Source organism: Phytophthora cinnamomi (assembly GCF_018691715.1).
Source record: "Phytophthora cinnamomi strain GKB4 chromosome Unknown Contig27, whole genome shotgun sequence".
Classification (NCBI taxonomy): Eukaryota; Oomycota; class Peronosporomycetes; order Peronosporales; family Peronosporaceae; genus Phytophthora; species Phytophthora cinnamomi.
Window position 1 is genome coordinate 452310 of NW_027150960.1, and position 19377 is coordinate 471686.

A 19377-nucleotide genomic window follows, 5' to 3' on the forward strand; every position below is an offset into this window, starting at 1 on the left:
GACAAAGCGGTGACGACGGGCGGCTTCACCCATCACTGAAACTTGGGTGGCGCACGCGAGTTTGGGCGAAGAGGCTAGATTAGGAGGGGGGAAGCGGACGGAGGACACTTTTTGGAAACGTCCCCATCCCCAGGATACCTCGAAAATGTCCTGAAAAATGTATGCGGCGATGGGAAGCGGACGGATCGGTCTGCACACGTCCAATCCGCCGTTGGGCTCTGCGTCCCAGCGCTTTGCCACGCACCAGGCAAAACCAAGATCACCCCGACGTCCGAGTCTACCGACGCACACCGCAACGGTTTCTTCGGAGCGTCGTCCACACTCTCGACAGTCGACGCAGCTGCACGCTGATTTTCAATCCTGGTTTAGTACAAATTGAAATGTCAGGATATTAGTATTAACACAGACAAGAGTATTAACAAAATGAATAGTATTACCAGCAGGGCATTCAAATATTGTCTGTGTTACTAAAAGTAAGGTCGATTGCAGTGATGGTATGGAATGGCATAGCACGGCATCCCAAAGTGTGCGAAGTGCTGAGAAGTCTACTACGTTTACGGATGAGATTGAAGTGAAGAAGGGGTCATAGCTATCCGAAGTAGTGCCGTCACGCGTCTATTGGCAGCAATACGACTGATATCAAGATGCCACCGAATATTAAAGTTGGTATTATTAATCCCAAATTACTTCCTCAAGTACTACCGCCTCCTTGCGCGCCCTTTCGAACCGGCCACACTCTTTTTCCGGACCGGTGGTGGAGGAGAGTCAAGCCATTCCGCGATTTGCGCCCGAGCAGACAGAGCACGCGCCTCCCGTCGCCTCCTCCGCCCTCCCCAGCTCAGCTCAGCACAGCACCATGTTGCACCGCGCCGCGCGCCGCGTGTCACGAGCCTCCGCGTCCTCCCCCCTCCGCTCCTCCCTCCTCCCTCGCCGCCTTCTGTCCGTGGCGCCCGAGGTGGCGCCCACCTGCGGCGAGTACATCGAGGAGGAGTACAACGACAACGCGCACGCGAGCGCCGCGTCGGGCGTGTACCAGCTGCCCGGCACGCTGCACCTGGAGAAGGGGGACAAGCTCGTGGCGCCCGAGGTGGCGTACACCACGTACGGCACGCTGAACGCGGCGCGGGACAACGTGATCGTGCTGTGCCACGCGCTCACGGGCCACTCGCTGGCGCACCAGTACTGGGACGCCATGGTCACGCCCGAGTGGACGGACAAGTACTTCGTCGTGTGCAGCAACGTGCTGGGCTCGTGCTACGGCTCGACGGGCCCCACGTCCGTCAATCCACTCACAGGACGCGCGTACGGCGCGGATTTCCCGGCCGTGACGCTGCGCGACGCCGTGGCGCTGCAGCGCCGGCTGCTGGAGGACGGGCTGGGCGTGAAGCAGGTGCAGGCGGTGGTCGGCGGCTCGCTGGGCGGCATGCAGACGCTGGAGTGGGCCTTCCAGGGCCAGGACTTCGTCAAGAGCTTCGTGGCCATCGCGTGCGGCGCGCAGCACTCGGCCTGGCAGATCGGCATCAGCGAGCTGCAGCGCCAGGCCATCTACATGGACCCGAACTTCCGCGGTGGGCGCTACTCGCCGTCCGCGCGGCCGGACACGGGCCTCGCGCTGGCCCGCCAGATCGCCATGGTGAGCTACCGCACCCACGCCGCGTACGCCGAGAAGTTCGGACGCTGCGAGGAGCAGCCAGCCCCGGACGACGCGCTGGCCTCCAAGCACGGACGCTACGTGGTGCAGTCGTACCTCGAGTACCAGGGGGAGAAGTTCTTGTCTCGCTTCGATGTCAACTCGTACCTGGCGCTGCTGCACATGATGGACACGCACGACGTTGGACGGGGTCGCGGAGGCCTGCAGAAGGCCCTGGCGTCGCTGTCGCAGCCGGCGCTGGTCATCGGCATCGACTCGGATGTGCTGTACCCGCTGGAGGAGCAGCAGCAGATCGCGGACGGACTGCCCAACGCGCAGTTCGCGGCGCTGTCGTCGCCACACGGCCACGACGGGTTCCTGCTGGGTCAGGAGGAGATCAGCGCACTCACCAAGCGATTCCTTGCTGAGCACGTGGAGTGAAGAGCGAGGAGAAAGAAGGAGAGAGGATGGAGAGATCTGGATACAGGAAACCAAGATGCAGACTCGGCTGGCTGCCCACAGCACGCCCCACAGAGCGGCGGCAGGTCGGTACGCCAGCTGAGAGTTACGAGAGTGAGAGTGTATAAAGGATGCAGCAGCCTAGAGAGAGACTCCGTTCCTGTCGCGGGGCCCAATCGCTTCACAATGATGAAGACGATTCGGTCAGCGACCAGCAGCGGAGACTCATGGCCACGTCAGGACGGCCGGATAATCAAATGGGACTGCTTGCTCCCCGAATGAAATTGATGTTGCTATTCGTTGACGATGACACGAATTGCTTGTATCCCTCAGGAATTCACTTTGTGATCACTGCGTCCAAACACGATAAGTCGTTTATCTCTGGAGTTCCAGGGCTTGGAACTTCAGCAACTTCGAGTCGATTCGACGGAGACATCTACCTCGACTTGGTCAAACACGCCGAACGGAAGCCCCCGCACACCTCGCAGGTCCCGGAAGGGTACGACAAGTTACTTTCATCCGCTCATCAACATCGATCTAACACAACACGGCACACTCTGCGCCAAGCAAAGCAGTGCCAAGAACTCCAGCCAGTGCCGTTCGTGACGGATTCTGCGAGCATCCACACTACCGAGCTATTAGCTTTGGTATCCCTATCGTACGACTTGATGCCACCCACTCGCAATGCCAACAACCAACTAATCGACGCCAAGTGCTCCCTGCTGGCCGACGGCGGGGTTGCCACCGGCGTCGACGTTGCGCATTGTATGCTGGATGCCGAAGCTGCTTTCAAGTTTGTCAAGGTGTGCGCCCAGCGTTATCGCCACCTCACCTGGACTTTGTGATCGAGGAGACGATCAAGGTGAATCACGGCTGGTGCTTGCTCGCAGCACGCGGTACAGGAGCTACGGTGCCGCACCCTGAGTTCCGTGTACCGGTATTATCACCGGAACCCCCAGCTGAAGTACACGATGATCTTCCGCAGGCCTCTACCCATCGTTCTTCTGCACAGCGGACGCTTCATTTCTAGCTAGAAACGCTGATCCGCCTTAAAGAAGCCTTCTCTGGATCCAGTAAAGTGTACGTGAGTATCTTTGATGCTCAGACGGTGCTCCTGGTTGTGCTGATCGTCAAAGCTCGCGACCACGGCAAAGCTTTTCAAGTTACAACGTGTGTCAATGCTCGATCATACCTGCAACCTCCATGGTCGACAAACTACGCTGGAAACGCCATTTTCAACGCGTTATCCACTTACGAACCAGATGGGCTCAGCTTCGGCCATGCTGACAAGCTGGTGGACTCGCTGCGTGTAGTCGCTCGGCAGATACGCGAGATACGCGACCCAGTGGAGTTTGTTTCATCGCAGCCCGATATGAGTGCTGTGACTATCGGCACTGACTTCTGCTTCGGTCATGACCTCATGCTCACGTCCTGGGTGCGCATGGATGCTTACGATGTCGCCTTAGGCGGCGGAACAACTTGCTACGCCAGCATTCTACGTCTTCCAGTTGCCGACGATATGGTCGTCATTTATGACCCCGTGGCTTCATACGAAGACGGCTTGGACGTCGTCGTCGTCCTTGAGAGCGCTACGATGGAGAGGTATATGGAGACACTTGAATTGTGAGGAGCAGCACCGGAAACGTGAAAACCTCCAACTGGTACTCCGAACGCGATTCAATGTACAAATTCATTTTTTACACCAGGTTCACAGTTCACATTGATTCTACTGACTTGTCCGTTCGATCCGGAAAGTCAGTTTTGTTGTTGGATGTCACTGGCATACCAACCAGCACGGGGTTATTCCCCAGAGGGCAGCGTAAACACGGGTGCTACCATGCTGCTCTCATACCGCAACGCCATGAAGAACATCTCCATGACCCAGTACTTGGTATTCATGGTTGACGCACGTATCCAGCCACCGTGGCGGAGGAGGCAGCCGCTATCTAGGTTGACATCCAGAGGGGCAAAGCCCAGCGACGTCGTCATCTGTGTCCATTTGTACGAAGCACCAAGACATTGCTGAACAGCGTTATGTTGAAGAGCCGAGTCGAAAATCACGTATTCGTCGCCAAGCCTGACACGCCAAAGCAATTCCAGAGAGTTTGACGAGCTCTGCGTGAGCGGATTGAACAACACCCGATGGATCACTTGCGTGTCGCGGTCGATCACTTGCAGGACCTGCATCTGTGGGATAATCCACCCACGAAGGACGATATTAGCTCATCCAGAAAAGAAAAACAATAAGAAAAATTAAAAGGTGCCGACCTTGACGGGATAAGCAGGATTGAAGAACCGTCCGTACGTCGACGGCGTCGACACTGTGTCCCAAGTGAAGTTCATCAGATGCAGCGCCCTGGCGTTCGGGAATCCTTTCGATAGCACAAATTTCACCGACGATTCCTCCACTTTGCGAAAGTCGCTCCATCCCAAGACGGTCGCGCCCGAGCTCAAGAACGTATCGTCCCGCTTCGAGAGCTCGTACTCATGCTGCGCGTTGTGCTGGACGCTCGCCAGCACTTGCGGCGTCAGCGGTTCGTAAAACTCCCGCACGAGCTCCATCTGATTCTGTATCAATTGGTGAGTCAATCGGCCACGTTAGCACCGTCATTTCTTTTTCGCACAGTTCACTCAACGTCTCTACTGCTATCGTTACCTGCATGAGAAGCTGGACAGGGTCCACCTCAGGCACTCTGGGTACCGAGGCTGCGGCAGCGTCCACGCGCTGTTGCAGCTCGCGGTTCTCGGCCTTGAGGTCCCTCTCTTCCGCCGAAATTTCGAGGTAGCGATACTTGTGCTCCAGCGTCTGTGCCAGCGCCTTAGTGCGCTCCATCTCGGCCTTCTTCCGCTGGATGAAGCGCCTCTGCACTGCACGGTGGCGCGCACGCCGCTCCTCTTCCGCCTGCTTGGCCTCGTCACTGCTGGGCGCAGCTTTGGCGTTGCCATGGGCTTTGGCTTTGGTCGTCGCCGCACTTGCAGGCTGCTTGGCCTCGGACCTGCTGAGCTCCACGGTGCGCGGGGAGTTGGCGGTGCTCTGAGCAACGGCGTCACGGTGGTCCTCCACGTCAGACTGGTCCAGCAGCAGGTGCTCCATGATGCGTTGGTCGGTGGGCGTCCAGCTCACTGGCAGCTCTGGGAGGGCCACTGCAGACGCCGAGTCCATTGCAATTTGAGCTCTGCTGATGGCTCCGCTCCGCTTCGGTGTGCGACGCGAAAGCGGGACAGCAGCGCGTGTGGTGCTGATGATGGCGTGAGGCTGGGGGCTGAGCTGTATCGGTCGCGGGATGGATACTATCCCGCGTTGCAGTCAAGTGACCGCTCGCTGCCTGGCACAAGGAGCCAGTTCCCGGTCAGTTGGTTGTTGTGGACCACTCGAAAGAGGTCACTAACGTCTGATATGCGGCAGTCATTACGGCGCACAGGCCACTTCAACTTGCCCCTTGTGATGTCGATGCGTAGTGCACAAAGTTTGCTATTGTATGTATATGGAGATGGAGTGTTACGGCGATGGGCTTGGCTTAGGCGGCCCGCAGCGCGAAGACTGGCGCGACCATGACGCTCTCGAAGCGGAGGATTACGTACAGCATCTCCATGAGCCAGTACTTGACATCTGCCGGCGCGAGTGCTCGCAGGCAGCCGGCATAGCGGAAGACGCAGCCGGGCTCTCTACCGCCCTCACGTGGCGTCAACTTCCTGGCAGATGAAGACAGCGAGGGCGTGAACACCAGCGCGGTGAACAGCTGCATCCAGAGGTGCGACTTGGGCAGGCAGTCGTAGGCGGCGTTGTGCTCGAGCGTCCGCAGGAAAATAACGTGGTTGCGTCCGTGCTGGACGCGCATCATGCTCTCGATCGTGTGCACTACCGCCCCAGTCTGCGGGTTGAACATGCAGCGATGCAGCACGACGCCGTCCTCGTCGATCTGCTGCAGAAGCTGCATTCGGATCGTCACGGCAGGATGGAAGAGCTTCGGGTGCGTCTCCGGTTCACACAACTTGTGGAACGTCGTCATGTAGAAATCCTCCGCGTTCAAATGCGCGAACCGCTTGGACATGACGAACCTCGTCGATCCATGCTCAAAGTCGATCTGGCGTCGATCACTCCAACCCATAACGACCGCGCCCGTACTCTCATAGTCCGTCTCACAACTCGACAACTGAAGCTCCTGCAGATTCTTTTTCAGCAGCTCGTCCCAGTGCACTGCCGTCAACGGGGCATAGTGCTCTCGAATCAACTTCTGCTGGTCGCTCAACAAGAGTTCGATCCGTGCTTGGCTAGGATACGGCATCGGCTCGCAATTGCCCACATCTGACTTCAGCGCGTCGTGCTCGCTCTGCAGCTTCTGCTTCTCGCTTGAGATTCGCAGCAGGTCGTGCTCCTTTTGCAGTCGCTGGACCTGCTCCTTGATGCGGCAGATCTGGTCCTTCTTGCGCTGCATGAAGCGGCGCTGCACCGCGCGGTGCTTCGACTTTCGTGTATCGCTTGCAATTTGCCTGGCCAACAGAGACCGATAGCGCAGAAGTTGCTGCGCATTGGACTCGTCGCTCCTGCTTGCATCAACTCGTTAGGGGCGACGAGTCTGGCGTAGCACAAAGTTTTAGGTCCTGCTGCCGATTGCACCTGTAGCTGCCCGGCGGCTGGTCGAACAGCAGCGTTTCGATGATTTCCTGGTCCGCTCGCGTCCAATTGGCAGGCAAATGCATCGCGTCGGCCGGTGACATTGGCGGCAGATGCAGTAGAGCGCTTCCGGGGCGAGGAGATCTGCTGCTCGTCGTCTGACCACCACGCCTATTTTAATAGTCCTGTCAAAAAATAGGTGCGTATCAGTTTTAACCCAACATTTGTATGGACCACAAAAACTGCTCATCACCAGTCCAGTCACTAATTTCACAGTGGTGAGACCGTTGACAAGCATGGCACCTGTGTCATCGCTTCCACTGCATGACCTGGCCCCACTGCTGCTACGCCGCGAACGCCAATACAGCGATATCGATGTGGAACTACTGGCCAACGCGTTGCGTGGAGGTCGCGAGGCCAACCGCCGACGCAAATTAATGGTGGAATTGGTCCGTCACCACTCTGTACTGTCCCGTCGAGACTTCATCTACCAGAACCACGCGCAACGCTGCGCCACCGGCTTGGAGAAGGCCTACCACTACATTAAACTAGTGCAAGACCGATGCATCGACGATCCGCGTGACCAACAGGAACTGTACGTGGCGTTGGGCGAGCGTCTGCCGCTAGAAGTGCATCGCGCCATGTTCATTCCGACGCTCGAGATCCAGGCCGACAACGAGCAGCAGGCCAAGTGGCTTCCGCTTGCAAGGAGCTTCCGGATCATTGGGGCCTATACGCAGACAGAATTGGGCCATGGGTCCAATGTGCAGGGTATTGAGACGACTGCGGTGTACGACAAAGAGACCCAGGAATTCGTGATCAACTCCCCGACGCTGACCAGCCGAAAGTGGTGGCCGGGGGGACTGGGCAAGACGGCAACGCATGCAATTGTGCATGCGAGACTGGACATTGGTGGTAAGAGCAAGGGGGTTCAAGCGTTCATTGTGCCGTTGAGATCGTTGGAGGATCACACGCCACTGCCGGGGATTGAAATGGGCGATATCGGACCGAAAGTAGGCTTCAACTCGCTGGATAACGGGTACGCCGTGTTCCGCAATGTGAGAGTCTTGAGACGGAATATGCTCATGAGGTTTGCCAAAGTGCTGCCGGACGGAACTTTTATCAAGCCGAAAAGCTCCAAGCTCGTGTATCTGACCATGACGCAGGTGAGAGCGTATCTGATCTTGAAGTTGAGCTTCGTTCTTGGAGCTGCGACGACTATCACAACGCGATTCAGTGCTGCTCGTGTTCAGGGGAGAAACGAAAAGGTGGCTGCTCAGGGATCAGAGGGTTTACCTGCGGAATTTCAGGTGCTTGACTACCAGAACCAGCAACACGCGCTGCTGCCGTTAATTGCGTTAGCATATGCGGCCAATTTTGCTGGGCGAGCAATGACTACGTTGCATGACGATGCTTTGACTTTGGTGAAGACGGGTCATGGCGCTTTTGACTCGCAAGTCGCAGAAGTTCATGCAGTGTCGTCGGGATTGAAGGCGTTGCTGGCAGATCGAGTGAACGATGGCATCGAGCAATGCCGTCGCTTATGCGGGGGCAGCGGCTTTCTGCAGTCGAGCAATTTGCCTCATCTCTTTGCAGAAAATGTTGGAGCTTGTACGTTTGAAGGCACCTTTGACGTATTAGTTCAGCAGCATGCACGCTACCTGCTCAAGGCGCACGCTCGACTGAGGCACTCACGAAACTCAAATGGAGAGATTGAGGCTAGCGACGATGAAACGCCGACCAGCTTCTTGCGCTACACAGATCTGTACGCCAACCCTCGAGTACGCTGCAATGCTCATCGTGCAGCAGACTTTGGGAACTTCCACGTTCTTACAGACGCATTCGAGGTGCGTGCAGCTCGCTCTATCCGGCGGCTTGCGGACGCCATGGCGGGATCAAATAAAGATCGAAACACGTGCATGCTGCTCATGACTGCCGTCTCGACGCACCACGCCGAATTGATGCTGCTCAAGTCCTTCATTTCAGGGGTGTACTCGTTACCTTCAGGAAAGACGAAGGCGGCTGTGGCGCAGCTTTGCCAGCTCTTTGGGGCATCACTTCTGGTGAAGGGACTGGGGGACTTCCGCCAGCAGGACTACTTGTCAAGCGCTCAAGGAGAAATGGTGCACAAACAACTGCAAGAGTTACTACCTCCTGTGCGCCGGAACGCTGTCCGTCTCACAGATTCCTGGGATTTCACTGACTTCGAGCTCAACTCGGCTATTGGCGGATACGATGGAGACATCTACCGTGCTCTGGTAGAGCAAACAAAGCGTGAACCTCTAAATGCTGCGGAGGTACCGAAGGGATACGAAAAGTATCTCCGCCCGCTTCTCCATTCATCGCTGTAGGTGGCAGTCGATTCCCATGTTCATATGTACAAATGAAGTCAACACCTGAGCTCAAATGAGTTCTCCTTGACGCTTGGTTTTGGTTCAGGAGCTACACTTGTTGAAAGCCATCGGTCGACTCGGGAACCCAGCCAGCGCCAGGATTTGGAAGTTCTGGCGCAATGATGCTGACAGGCAAGTGGAGGCAGACGTCGGGGCACCATGGGATGTCGCACTCAACGTCGATGCGGTATGCGCAGGCAATGAGCTCTCCGTTGGTCGACGGCTGAAGGAAGCCGCTGTGTTCCGGAACGAGCGTCAACGGCTGCGGTTGGTTCAAGGTCGTACCGGGCGAAACCCCCGGGAAAGCATTCTCACACATGACCTTGGTGAACGTGCGATACGATCCTCCTTTTGAGAGCTGCACCGTGACATCCTGGTAGAGCTTGCAACGCATGGCAGTGATCTCCACCGTCGAGCCGTTGTTGATGTTGCACTGGATCCGAGCAGTCTCGCCTGGGAAGTAGACGCTCTTGTCCATGGCCACAGCGAGCTGGCACGTGCCACGACTAAAGCAGCAGAGGAACTTGACGTCCTGCGTGGTTGAGTCCTCGCTTGCAACCAGCGCCTTGAAGTTGCGTTCGTGCACCACAAGATCGCAGTCCGCCTTTAGGTCGGAAGCGAAGAAGCCGCCAACGTCAAGCGTGGCCTTGAACTTGTACTTGATCTTGGCCGTGAGATTCTCGATATCTCCCTGGGAATACCCGCCTATCTTGAACGCGCCCGGCAGATCGGCCGGGAGTTGGTACTCGAACGGATACATGTAGCGTCCTGGGGCATACTTCTGACCATCTGTAGCGAAAATGACGATTTTCTGCTTGAAGAAGTCTTTGTCACGATGGACACGGTCACGATGCTGTTCGGACTGCCCATCCCGGAACTCCGTGCGGACGTGCGTGAATTCCACCTTCTCCCTGCCAGCAACCTTCAGCACCAGCGCTGATGATTCACGCACACGTAAAAATGAGTACGCAGTGCGTAAAGGAAGATTAAATTGGAGCAATCGCGCCACCCCTTACCATCGCACTCGATGGGCTCGAGGATATCGACGTAGATGGTGCCAACCACGAGCTCGCCGGCGATGTACGACGGCTTGGCGACCGTCAGGCCGATCTTGCCTTTCTTGCCGAGGCCGAACGCCTTGGCCAGCTTCCCCATGCTCGATCTCAGTCGCGAAGAGACGGCAAAACCGAAGTGCCAAACTGTGCGGCCAGCAACGCACGCGTCTGAATTCACGTGAACCCAAAGTGTTCACATCAGGTGTCGACAGCTGGGGACGAGAGCACTTCGCCCCTCGTGGTCTCCAATAACTGCGCCTTGCTCGAAACAGTTGAACTTCGCTAGTAAGGCAACGCACGGGCGTTTTGAGTCAAAACTTTTGGCCGGGATGCGACTGCAACGGTCTGTAAAAGTTGACGGCTGTAGTGGCCGAAGCCTGTCTGGGTCGAGCGCCAAACCAAGCAGTTAATTGGGGCTGCCGCTGATGACAGCCAGCCTGGAAACGCTTGTACTGCTGGCTGCAACAAAGATCATGAAGTGTACAGCTTGGCGGTGAGGATTCGGTTGAAGGGAGGAGTTCGCTTCAACGAGAACGGCGACACTGAGCCGGACGCGGCATGAATTGCGTTGGCACGAACTTCGCGTCGCGACGGTGAGTCAGTTCGGCCAAGATTTGCGCAGGCAGATCTGGTCGTTGCAGTGCACGAGTACATGTGCATACATGTACTCTACCTTGAAGGGGGCGTGGACTCTGCGGCGCGCGCGCGTCGAACACGCATTGCGTCGCGTCGAACGTCGGACGATCACGTCTGCACGCCCCAGAGCACCACGCCATCTCAGCTCGCACTTGGGCTGCTGCTTCGCTTCAACTTCGTAGTCATCTCTGCACGCCTGCTGTTGTGGACGTCCACTCGACGCAATGTCCGCATAAGAATGCTTGCGCTCGGGTAAGCGTAGACAAGGCTGCAGGCGTGATCCCAGGCCTAGAAATGATACATTTTCGCAGCTCAAATGGCATCAGTCGACGTCGAGATCACGGCCGCGATCGGCGCTTCAAGCAAGCGTCCCGTACACTGTATTACTGTATGGCGATTACGCCCGTTTGCTGGGCAAATCCACCTCGCAGGCGTTCGGTTGCGAGATATCAGGACCTGGCAGGAACGCGCAGCGCGCTCGCAGCGCCGCTGCATGGCAACGAGAAGCTTGCTGGGAACTCAACGGTAGATGCTGTATTTCATTCATTGGTACAGGAAGCTAGCACGCAGTCGATTTTATATAGTAGCTTGAATACATAGGTTGGTGGATCGTTCACGCGTGCACTTCCTTGTGGCTACACGCGATGGCGGTGGGTGTGGTGGTCAAAACGGCGCTCAGAAGAGCAGCTCCAGCAGCTCGCTGGCGCAGTCCTCGAGCGTTGGGAACTCGTCCGAGTCGCTGGCTGCAGAGTCGAGCGGGACGAGGTCGTCACCGCCGAACGCCTGCATTTTGACGACGGCGTCGTAGTCGAAGTCGCCGCCGGCGGTCAGCCACGTGCTGCCGATGGTGTCGTCCGGGGATACGGGCGAGCACGACACGGAGATGGTCGACTTGGAGTCGAGGATCTCGATGGCGTCCGCAATGGACATGTACACCTTGCTGGCGTCGTCCATGTGGGGGCAGTCCTTCTCGGTGCAGCTGCAGGGCAGCCGCATCTTCGAGTACGAGCCGAGGCCTAGTCCGCCGGCCGACGGGCTGTGCAGCGATCGCTGCGCCAGCGCCGCGTTGTCCGGTGTGACGATCCCTCGGTGGGCGCTGTGGAGACTGTGACGGGCCGCTGCCTGCTTGCGCTGCGCCTCGCGCAGGCGGCGCGCGGCCTTGAGTCGGTACTTTTGCGCGTGCGTCATGGTCTGGCGCACGTTGCGCGTGCCGACGTAGGCGGCGACGCGCTTCCAGGGGCCGCTCGAGAAGAGCTTGACGCCTTCGAGGAAGCGCGCGTGCTCCTCTTCGGTCCACATGCCGACGCCGACCGAGGGTTTGCTGCTGCTGCTGAAGTGCGGCGTGGGTTGGTGCGTTGCGGTCTGGAGGCTCATGGTGGGGATCGCGTCGTGGGAGAAAGTTGGGGAATGGAGCGCTGGCGCTGTTGCTGCGTGGGTTGGTGGGGTAGGTAGTAGGGGGGGGGGGGGGCTGGTTGTTCAGCGCGAAACTTTTCGTGTTCGGCCTGAACTCGCTGCCGCAGATTCGTGAATGACGTCTCGCCACGGGAGACTTGGTCGGCAGAGACACTTCAGCCGGAGTCGATGCTCCAGCTGAGCCGCAGTGCTGCGGCGCGTACCCACTATGCGCGCTGGTCTCCGCAGTCACACGCCCATCAAAGCGCTCCGATCCGAGCCAGGAACACGCACGCGCCCGAGTCTCTCGCAGCGGCCGTAAACGGTTGTTCAAAATCCAGCATCGCCGAAGATGCTGGGGCTGCGAGAAACCAGGGCCTTTCCACCCGATCCTGTTTACTTCGGCGCTGCTGCGTTTTGAGTTGAAGGCGACACCACCGCCGAATTCTTCGCCTGTGGACGAGGCCGATCGAGCCTTGTCCCAGTTGCCAGCGATTACTGGCGCAGCGCCAGCCGGCGCGTCGACGCTCACAGCGGCGGAGGCGATACCATATTGAACTCCTCCTCCTGCTCCTCTTCTTGCGACCGTGGCTGCGATTACTGGCGCCCTGCTGGTGGCAATGTATTAAATCGCATCACGATGTCAAGTTCGCGAGGGTGCGGAGCTGCCATGTGCTCGATTTGAAAGGCATGTGCTTGTCGACCGCAAGAGGACAGTGGGGCCGTGCAACCTAAATGGCAGGTGGTTGCAAGAGGAGCTCGTCTTGGGAGATCGTGACGTATGATAGGTGTGTTTTTAACATCGCCACGGGAAGCGGGAACGGCATACTGCAACCCCGTTTGGGCTTCGGCTATCCCAACATGTTAACTGCTCCTAGTGACTGCAATGCTTGACAGCAGCGCATTGCTCAAACTGCTTCAATTTCGCACTGAGAGCAGCCTTTTTTGCCGAAGCCCGTCGAAGCTCAAGTCTCGGTGGATAGCCTTCAGTGCGGCTTTGACGCCGCCAAGTGCGGTGCACTGCAACTCGCAACTTTACGAAGCTTGAATGCGCGTGCTGCAAGACAACACCACGAGCGGCAAACGCGGCGGCCCGACCGGCGGCACTCCTTTTCCGTCACGTCGCAGCAGCGTTCGTCAACGCGCCTGCAACCTCTTCAAGTCGGCTGCCTTTGCCATTTTTCGAAACGTGAGCGGCGCTGAACTTCGCTGCTGCGGGCGATGCATCCGCGATAGGCGAAGGCACGAACGAGGAGGAGCGCGCGCATACCCATCGTGCGTCGGCTGACCCAGCCAGCAGCGCGAATGGGGCCCGCTCGCGGCCCAGCTGGCGCCGCTTGAGGCGGCAAGATCCACGGTGAAGCGGACTACGCTGTTTATGCTGAGACGGCTGTCGTATCGTCAGCATCACCAGCACGAGGATGTCGAATTTGTTTGGAGATCTTCAACATGTCTAATCGGGGGCAACGGTCGATCTCGCTGGTACAGTAAAACAGATCGCCTCCATGGTGCTTTCGCCGACAGATAGACGGCGCCGTGCGTTCACATGGAAGCCGCGCCAGCCACGACGCCGTGTTGCTCCATCACCCTCGCGGCCGGACTAGCGCCGTGCTTGCTTGCCGTTAAACGAGGTGGGACTCGGCCGCGCGCGTCGGCCCGATGCCCTCTCGATGGCAACAGCATGTCTTCGGCTAGGATCCCTGACCTGGGATCCCAGGCTTTGACGGGTTCACGCTACAAGTCTCCACTGCGAGTTGAAGTCTGAAGGAAGTTTCATTGAGTCTGGCTGCCGAGCTTGGAGGCATCCGAAGCGAACGGCAAAACGCTGCGGGTCCTTTACCAGCTCTACGATAGCAAAACGAACTGTCCGATAGGCAACACAGGGCTCGTCATCAAACTAAGGAGCATTTTATTTACGCATCCTCTGTAAAAATTCTAATAACAATTTGAGTGTGTCCTGCAGCCTCTCTGGGCAGCCACCTACTTCGACGAATCCATACAAGTGCATAGTGCTCTACGTGTGCACGGTTAAAATAGTAGTTTGAGCAGCTCGGTGGCGCACTCCTCGAGCGTCGGGCTCGCCGTCAAGTCATCGAGAAGGTCGATGTCTTCCACGTCGAGCAGCGTTGCGTCCAGACACACCGGCTCCTCCTTTATCTGGGGGAAAACCCATGGGGTCATCTCCGACTCGCTGACACAGTGGTCAACCTCGGCGCTCGGGGGCTCCGTAGTAGGGAACGCGTAGCGGATCGGCTCGCATACAAGATGGTAGTTGTTGTGGGCGGCCCCCATGGCGCGGAGGCGCTCCTGCATGAGAGACTCCTCGCTCACGTGGTGGCCGAAGTGCATGCGCATGAGTGCCTGCTTCGTGCGCAGGCCGCGTAGTCGGCGTGCGGCCTTTTGACGGTACTTTTGCGCGTGCGTCATGGTTTGTCGGACCGTGCGGGTGCCCACGTAGGCGGCCACGAGCTTCCAGGGCCCGTTGGTGTAGATCTTGATGGCCTCGAGGAACTTGGCGTGCTCCTCCTTACTCCAGACGCCGGTGCCCATGCCGTTCGGGCCGCGCGGAGACGACTCGGAGTTTTCGTCGTCGGTGTAGGACGAGGACGTGTCGGAGTCCACCTCCATGTCAGTCGAGGGACTCATCGCCTTGAACTCGTCCGCGTTTCCAGAGGTTGACTGCAGGGCGTTCATCGTGAGGACAGAGAAGATGTGTTGGAGATTGGGGAACGTCGTAGCGGAGTGGACTCCGGAGTGCAGGGCGAGGTAGGTGCTTGGGCCAAGCAAATTCGAGAGTGCGTCCTCGCAGCAGCAAACTCCCTTTGGCCGAGCGCATCTCCGTGGCGTCGGTGCATGTACGTACATTTGTCGAGGAAATCATACTGCAGAAACGGCAGACTTGAGTACGGCCGCGGCGCGTTTCATAACGCTCGCTAGTGGTCTCCGCCGCTGGGGCGACTCGAGTCCCGTTTGGCGCCTGCCTGCGATATCACAGCGCTTTTTCTCCCTGGTTTTCCAGGAAGCCGTGGTTGGGCTTCCTGCCACGCTGGAATTGCTGCGTGGGCGCAGTCTTCGTCTAGCAGATCGCCTCACACACAAATGTTCGGGGCTAAGATGGCCGCCATTCAGGACGCGTTAGCTTACGAGGACCGAGAGTTGTTGTAGTCGCATCTTGGTGGCGAGCGGGCGCCGGTTTTCAATGACTTTACACTGGCGACCGCGCGGCGGTTTGCTCGATGCCCGCTCGGCGAGCCCTGAGAGACCAGCAACATGATGTGGCCAGCGTGCGCCGCCGGGCAGTGCACTCAGAGTGGTCTTAGTCCTCAACTGCCTACATCACACGGTCGCGAGGACACAACCGCCGACGCTGATAGACGTATCATCGAGCAGCGTATCGCCTAGGGGACACCAGGCCTTTCGCTGCAGATACTATCGTTTTGGCGCAGGACACCGCACGCGCCAGCCCGTGGGGTGGTTATCGTTTAAGGTAACTTACTAAGCAGACTCGAGTGCCCGCCGGCGCGGGACGCGCAGAGTTGTCGTGGAGTTGAGGCCCGAAAGATACCTTGAAGCAGTTGAAGTCAAGCGCGCGCTGGTCCGATCCCGGATTCCGGCTTTCACGCTTCTGACGAGCAGTACGCTGTACACCATTATCTAGATTATCCACAGTAGTACATACAGCGTCGAGCAGCAATGGCCAAACACCACTCGAGGTTGCTCTCGGCAGCGCTCGCCCCGGAAACGCCTTCTGGCATGCAGTTCCACCGCCTTCACTCGACCGATCTCAGCGGTTGGATGAAACAAGCGGAGCTGCGATCGCTTGTCTGTCGCCGGCGACACCCGCGATGTCTATGCTGCCACCTCCCCACATCAGTCCGGCTGAGAGTCAGAAGCAAAACCGGCCACTTCTTTTTCGGGGGCTGAGAGTTCACAGCGCTTGACGTGACGTTGGCCTGCGTCGCCGCCGGCATACGCCGCTAAGGAAACACGCCCTCCATGGATGCGCGTCAGCGGCGGCACAAGCACCGTACTCTTCACGACTGGTGCAAGTTATATGAGTGGCGCCACCATCATTTATACTGTCTCTGGTGGAAGAGTCCGGCAGCTATTCGTCCACGCTGCCGAGCGAGATATGGGAGCCTCGCCTCAACTTGGCGCGAACTCGGTGCCTTTGGCGCCTCACCTCGCGTAGTACCCTCCTGGATTTCATCCACAACTTCGGTGCGGCTGGGGGGTAATGGCGACGAATTACTTCAAACCAACGTCTCGTCTCGTCTCGTCTTGGTGGCAGATTCGAGGCTACATTGGCGAAGCTGGTCGTGCCCACGCGACTAGAGACCGACAAGCAGGACAGGTCACCGCTTCACTGCACTCAGCTTCTCGCAGCCTTCACTTCCAACGGCGGGATAGTAGCGCCCCCATCGGCTCAAACGAGACACTGATAGACACGAGCGTCCTCACTATCGCCACAAATGCGCGCGCAAAGTGCCAAGCAGCATGAAGTAATCTCAGCAGTCGATCTCCTGGTAAACCTGCCAACCGGACAGATCTATTAGCGGACCCTACGGACCCCGACGCGATTGCAGCCACAGCTTCACGCTCGACAGAAGCTGCTTGGCTCTGCATGCCAATATAGCATCGGCATCTATAAACCTTCCGGAGTTCGAGTCTCTTCTGAAGCCGAAAACCTAAAACTTTTGTCACCGCAAGGACCGAGAAACTTAATTGAATTGCACCCTCTTGGGTCTTCCTGTCTCCAACGATCGACCCCCTAAGCTCGATATAGGGTTCTTAGTCAAATTTCCGAAATGGTCAGTAGTGTTGTGTCACACAACTTGTGTGAGAATTTGAGGTCGAATCCATACTTTGAACCACCAAGGAGTGACGCGACCCCTTTACCCCAATACTGTAAATGTGTTGATCTCTGCAGGAAGGTAGGCTTACGTCTTGCTGGGCTGCATTGCTGAAGCAGGAAGCACACACTGCAGGAAGATCCAAGCAGCATGTACACCACTTGCTCAGTGGGCTTAGCCTCTCGCTGTCTTCACCCAGGAGCGGGATTGTAGCGTCCATTCATCGGCTCAAACGAGACACCGATAGACATGAGGTGGCGCCAACGTCCACCAGTTCAGCGAATATGTGCCGCGCCTATGGACTCAAATTTGCCAAGCAGCGCGATGAAATCTACGCGAAGCCGACAACGGGCGGATCCTCCATGGCCCAGCGCGATTCCAGCCACAGATTGACGCTCACCACGACAGAAGATGCTCCACTAGCGCCTTACTTTTGACTCAAAAGTTTTGAGGTCCAACTTTCCAGAGTTCGAGTCTCTTCTGGATGTGACAGCCCAACTCTTGCCAACGCAAGGACCCAGAACTCAATCCAATTGCCTCCTCTTCGGTTTCCAGCTCAAGTTGCCAATGACTGAAGTTCCAACTCAACCATTTCGTGATCACAACCTGTTTATCACATTATAAAGTCCGCAAGAACAGCAATAAAATTCTGATACTAACCCAATATGAATAGTATCCGAAACTCGATATCCCGTCCGTTACTAACAAAGTGACGGTACCGCTTGACCATCTAGCGGAGCTCCTCAAGTCTCTCTCCCCTTGCAAGCATGAACAGGTTCTGGAGCTCCTCGCAGCGCGGTGATCCATCGGACGAGTCGGTGCGCCAAGTGCCGTGCGAACCTATGGTGCCCCGTGCTCTGGGGGCGCCGGCCAGGACGAGGCGCCGACTCACGGAACTGCACGACGTGGCGCAATTGGGCTTTGGGGGCTGCGGGGGCATGTACAACTACTTCCTGGGCGTGGCGTCCGTCCTGCAGGAGGAGTTCGACCTGCGAGACGTGATCTTCTCGGGGGTGTCGGCCGGGTGCTTCCCGGCGCTGGTGCTGGCTCTGGGGATGGATGTCAAGGAGTTCTTCTTCAAAGAGAACATCCCACTCATCGAGGAGGCGGCGCAGTGCTCGTACGCCGGACTGTGGAAGTACGTCAAGCTGTACCATACCTTCAATGTTGAATGATGTGAGAGGCTATAGATTTCTGACAACTTTGTGGGGTAGGTGGATTCCTATGGTGAAGCGCAACATGGTCAAGGTTCTGCCGTCGGACGCGTACCAGCTCGTGGACAAGAAGTTGTACTTCTCGGTGACGGAAATCCCTTCGCTGCAAAACCACTTGATGACGACGTGGACTAGCAACGAAGAGATGGTGGACTGCATGCTGTGTTCGGCCCATGTGCCCTTCTACACGACGTCGCTGACGGCCTCGTACCGGGGAAAGCGGTACGTTGACGGAGGGCTGAGCAACTCGACCGAGGGCCCCGTTGTGCACCCGGATGCACCCCACAAGGTATTCCAGATCTGGAAGTGGCGCTGGATTTCACCGACCTGGGTCCTCGTGACCACCAATGCCGACTGGGCGATGGAGATGTTCCGAATGGGGCGCGAAGACGCCGCCAAGAATCTCCACGAAGTCGACGAAGTGTTCTTTTAGACAGGGACACCTGCTTGATTCCATCACTAGAATCAACAGAGCGTTCGTCTCTATACTTCTCAAAATTGTTTGCGGGGTTGTCCTGCTCCATCTTTTGACTTAAGGATATCTTGCGTAACCATTACTAGTACACGTTTTGCTTTTACGAACATTGCAATTAATATTATGAGAGAGACACAGGATCAGACTACTGATGACGTTAGATGATGATGTTCAATGCACTGTTTTCCGTGCGCGCCATTAGGAAATCGAAACCGTACCAACCTGATGAGAACTGGGTTGTTTCCCGTCTTCTGTTGCATTCGCGCACATTGCGTGAAAATCAAGAAAGCTTCGGTGCTGCCGCAGGTATCTTTTCCACGTGGACAACACAGAATTCTCGCTTGAAACTGGCGCGTGGACCCACCGCACATCTGTAGTTTTTGTCGGGATGGTAGCCCATTCCTTCTGCACTGGTTTTCTTCCCGCCTGGTGTGTGTACATGTAAACTTGCTGCTAGTCCGGTTCTCAGCCAGCATTGACGACATCGACAGTTGTCGGAGAAGTTCGCAACGGCAACTCTGGAAATCCCAGCAGTCGACATTTCGCCTGTACATTGTCGCTGTCTTGCCAGTCTCCTCGCTGCTTTCGACTGACCTTTTCCAACGTTGATCTGTTCTGCTGCTTGAGAGCAAATTAAGACTGTGCTCTCATTCGC

General features: G+C 57.2%; 8 protein-coding genes across 9 annotated transcripts; 3 read left to right on the forward strand and 5 right to left on the reverse strand.

The window, feature by feature from the left end:
• Positions 1-937: 937 nt before the first annotated feature.
• Positions 938-2071, forward strand: IUM83_03941 (Homoserine O-acetyltransferase; the record flags this gene model as incomplete). The annotated part of the gene is made up of 1 exon (XM_067927975.1): positions 938-2071. One exon carries the CDS (start codon positions 938-940, stop codon positions 2069-2071), a length of 1134 nt encoding a protein of 377 aa, XP_067793818.1.
• A 1818-nt stretch (positions 2072-3889) lies between these two features.
• Positions 3890-5252, reverse strand: IUM83_03942 (uncharacterized protein; the record flags this gene model as incomplete). Of its 2 annotated transcripts, none has more annotated exons than XM_067927976.1 (3): positions 3890-4270; positions 4358-4657; positions 4746-5252. In XM_067927976.1, the coding sequence occupies 3 exons, from the start codon at positions 5250-5252 to the stop codon at positions 3890-3892; spliced, it is 1188 nt and encodes a 395-aa protein (XP_067793929.1). The 2 variants fall into 2 exon arrangements, with proteins under 2 accessions (XP_067793929.1, XP_067793930.1); XM_067927977.1 differs by having other exon boundaries at positions 3890-4276.
• A 355-nt stretch (positions 5253-5607) lies between these two features.
• On the reverse strand, positions 5608-6808 carry IUM83_03943 (uncharacterized protein; the record flags this gene model as incomplete). The annotated part of the gene is made up of 2 exons (XM_067927978.1): positions 5608-6634; positions 6708-6808. 2 exons carry the CDS (start codon positions 6806-6808, stop codon positions 5608-5610), a joined length of 1128 nt encoding a protein of 375 aa, XP_067793931.1.
• Positions 6809-7000: 192 nt separating this feature from the next.
• IUM83_03944 (Peroxisomal acyl-coenzyme A oxidase 1) lies at positions 7001-9055 on the forward strand (the record flags this gene model as incomplete). The annotated part of the gene is made up of 3 exons (XM_067927979.1): positions 7001-7395; positions 7795-7870; positions 7958-9055. The coding sequence occupies 3 exons, from the start codon at positions 7001-7003 to the stop codon at positions 9053-9055; spliced, it is 1569 nt and encodes a 522-aa protein (XP_067793927.1).
• Positions 9056-9146: 91 nt separating this feature from the next.
• Positions 9147-10252, reverse strand: IUM83_03945 (Arrestin domain-containing protein A; the record flags this gene model as incomplete). Its single annotated transcript, XM_067927980.1, has 2 exons — positions 9147-10033; positions 10114-10252. 2 exons carry the CDS (start codon positions 10250-10252, stop codon positions 9147-9149), a joined length of 1026 nt encoding a protein of 341 aa, XP_067793928.1.
• A 1211-nt stretch (positions 10253-11463) lies between these two features.
• On the reverse strand, positions 11464-12162 carry IUM83_03946 (Myb-like DNA-binding protein; the record flags this gene model as incomplete). The annotated part of the gene is made up of 1 exon (XM_067927981.1): positions 11464-12162. One exon carries the CDS (start codon positions 12160-12162, stop codon positions 11464-11466), a length of 699 nt encoding a protein of 232 aa, XP_067793817.1.
• Positions 12163-14208: 2046 nt separating this feature from the next.
• Positions 14209-14874, reverse strand: IUM83_03947 (putative myb-like DNA-binding protein; the record flags this gene model as incomplete). The annotated part of the gene is made up of 1 exon (XM_067927982.1): positions 14209-14874. One exon carries the CDS (start codon positions 14872-14874, stop codon positions 14209-14211), a length of 666 nt encoding a protein of 221 aa, XP_067793926.1.
• Positions 14875-17800: 2926 nt separating this feature from the next.
• On the forward strand, positions 17801-18680 carry IUM83_03948 (Patatin like protein; the record flags this gene model as incomplete). The annotated part of the gene is made up of 2 exons (XM_067927983.1): positions 17801-18171; positions 18248-18680. 2 exons carry the CDS (start codon positions 17801-17803, stop codon positions 18678-18680), a joined length of 804 nt encoding a protein of 267 aa, XP_067793924.1.
• Positions 18681-19377: the final 697 nt, after the last annotated feature.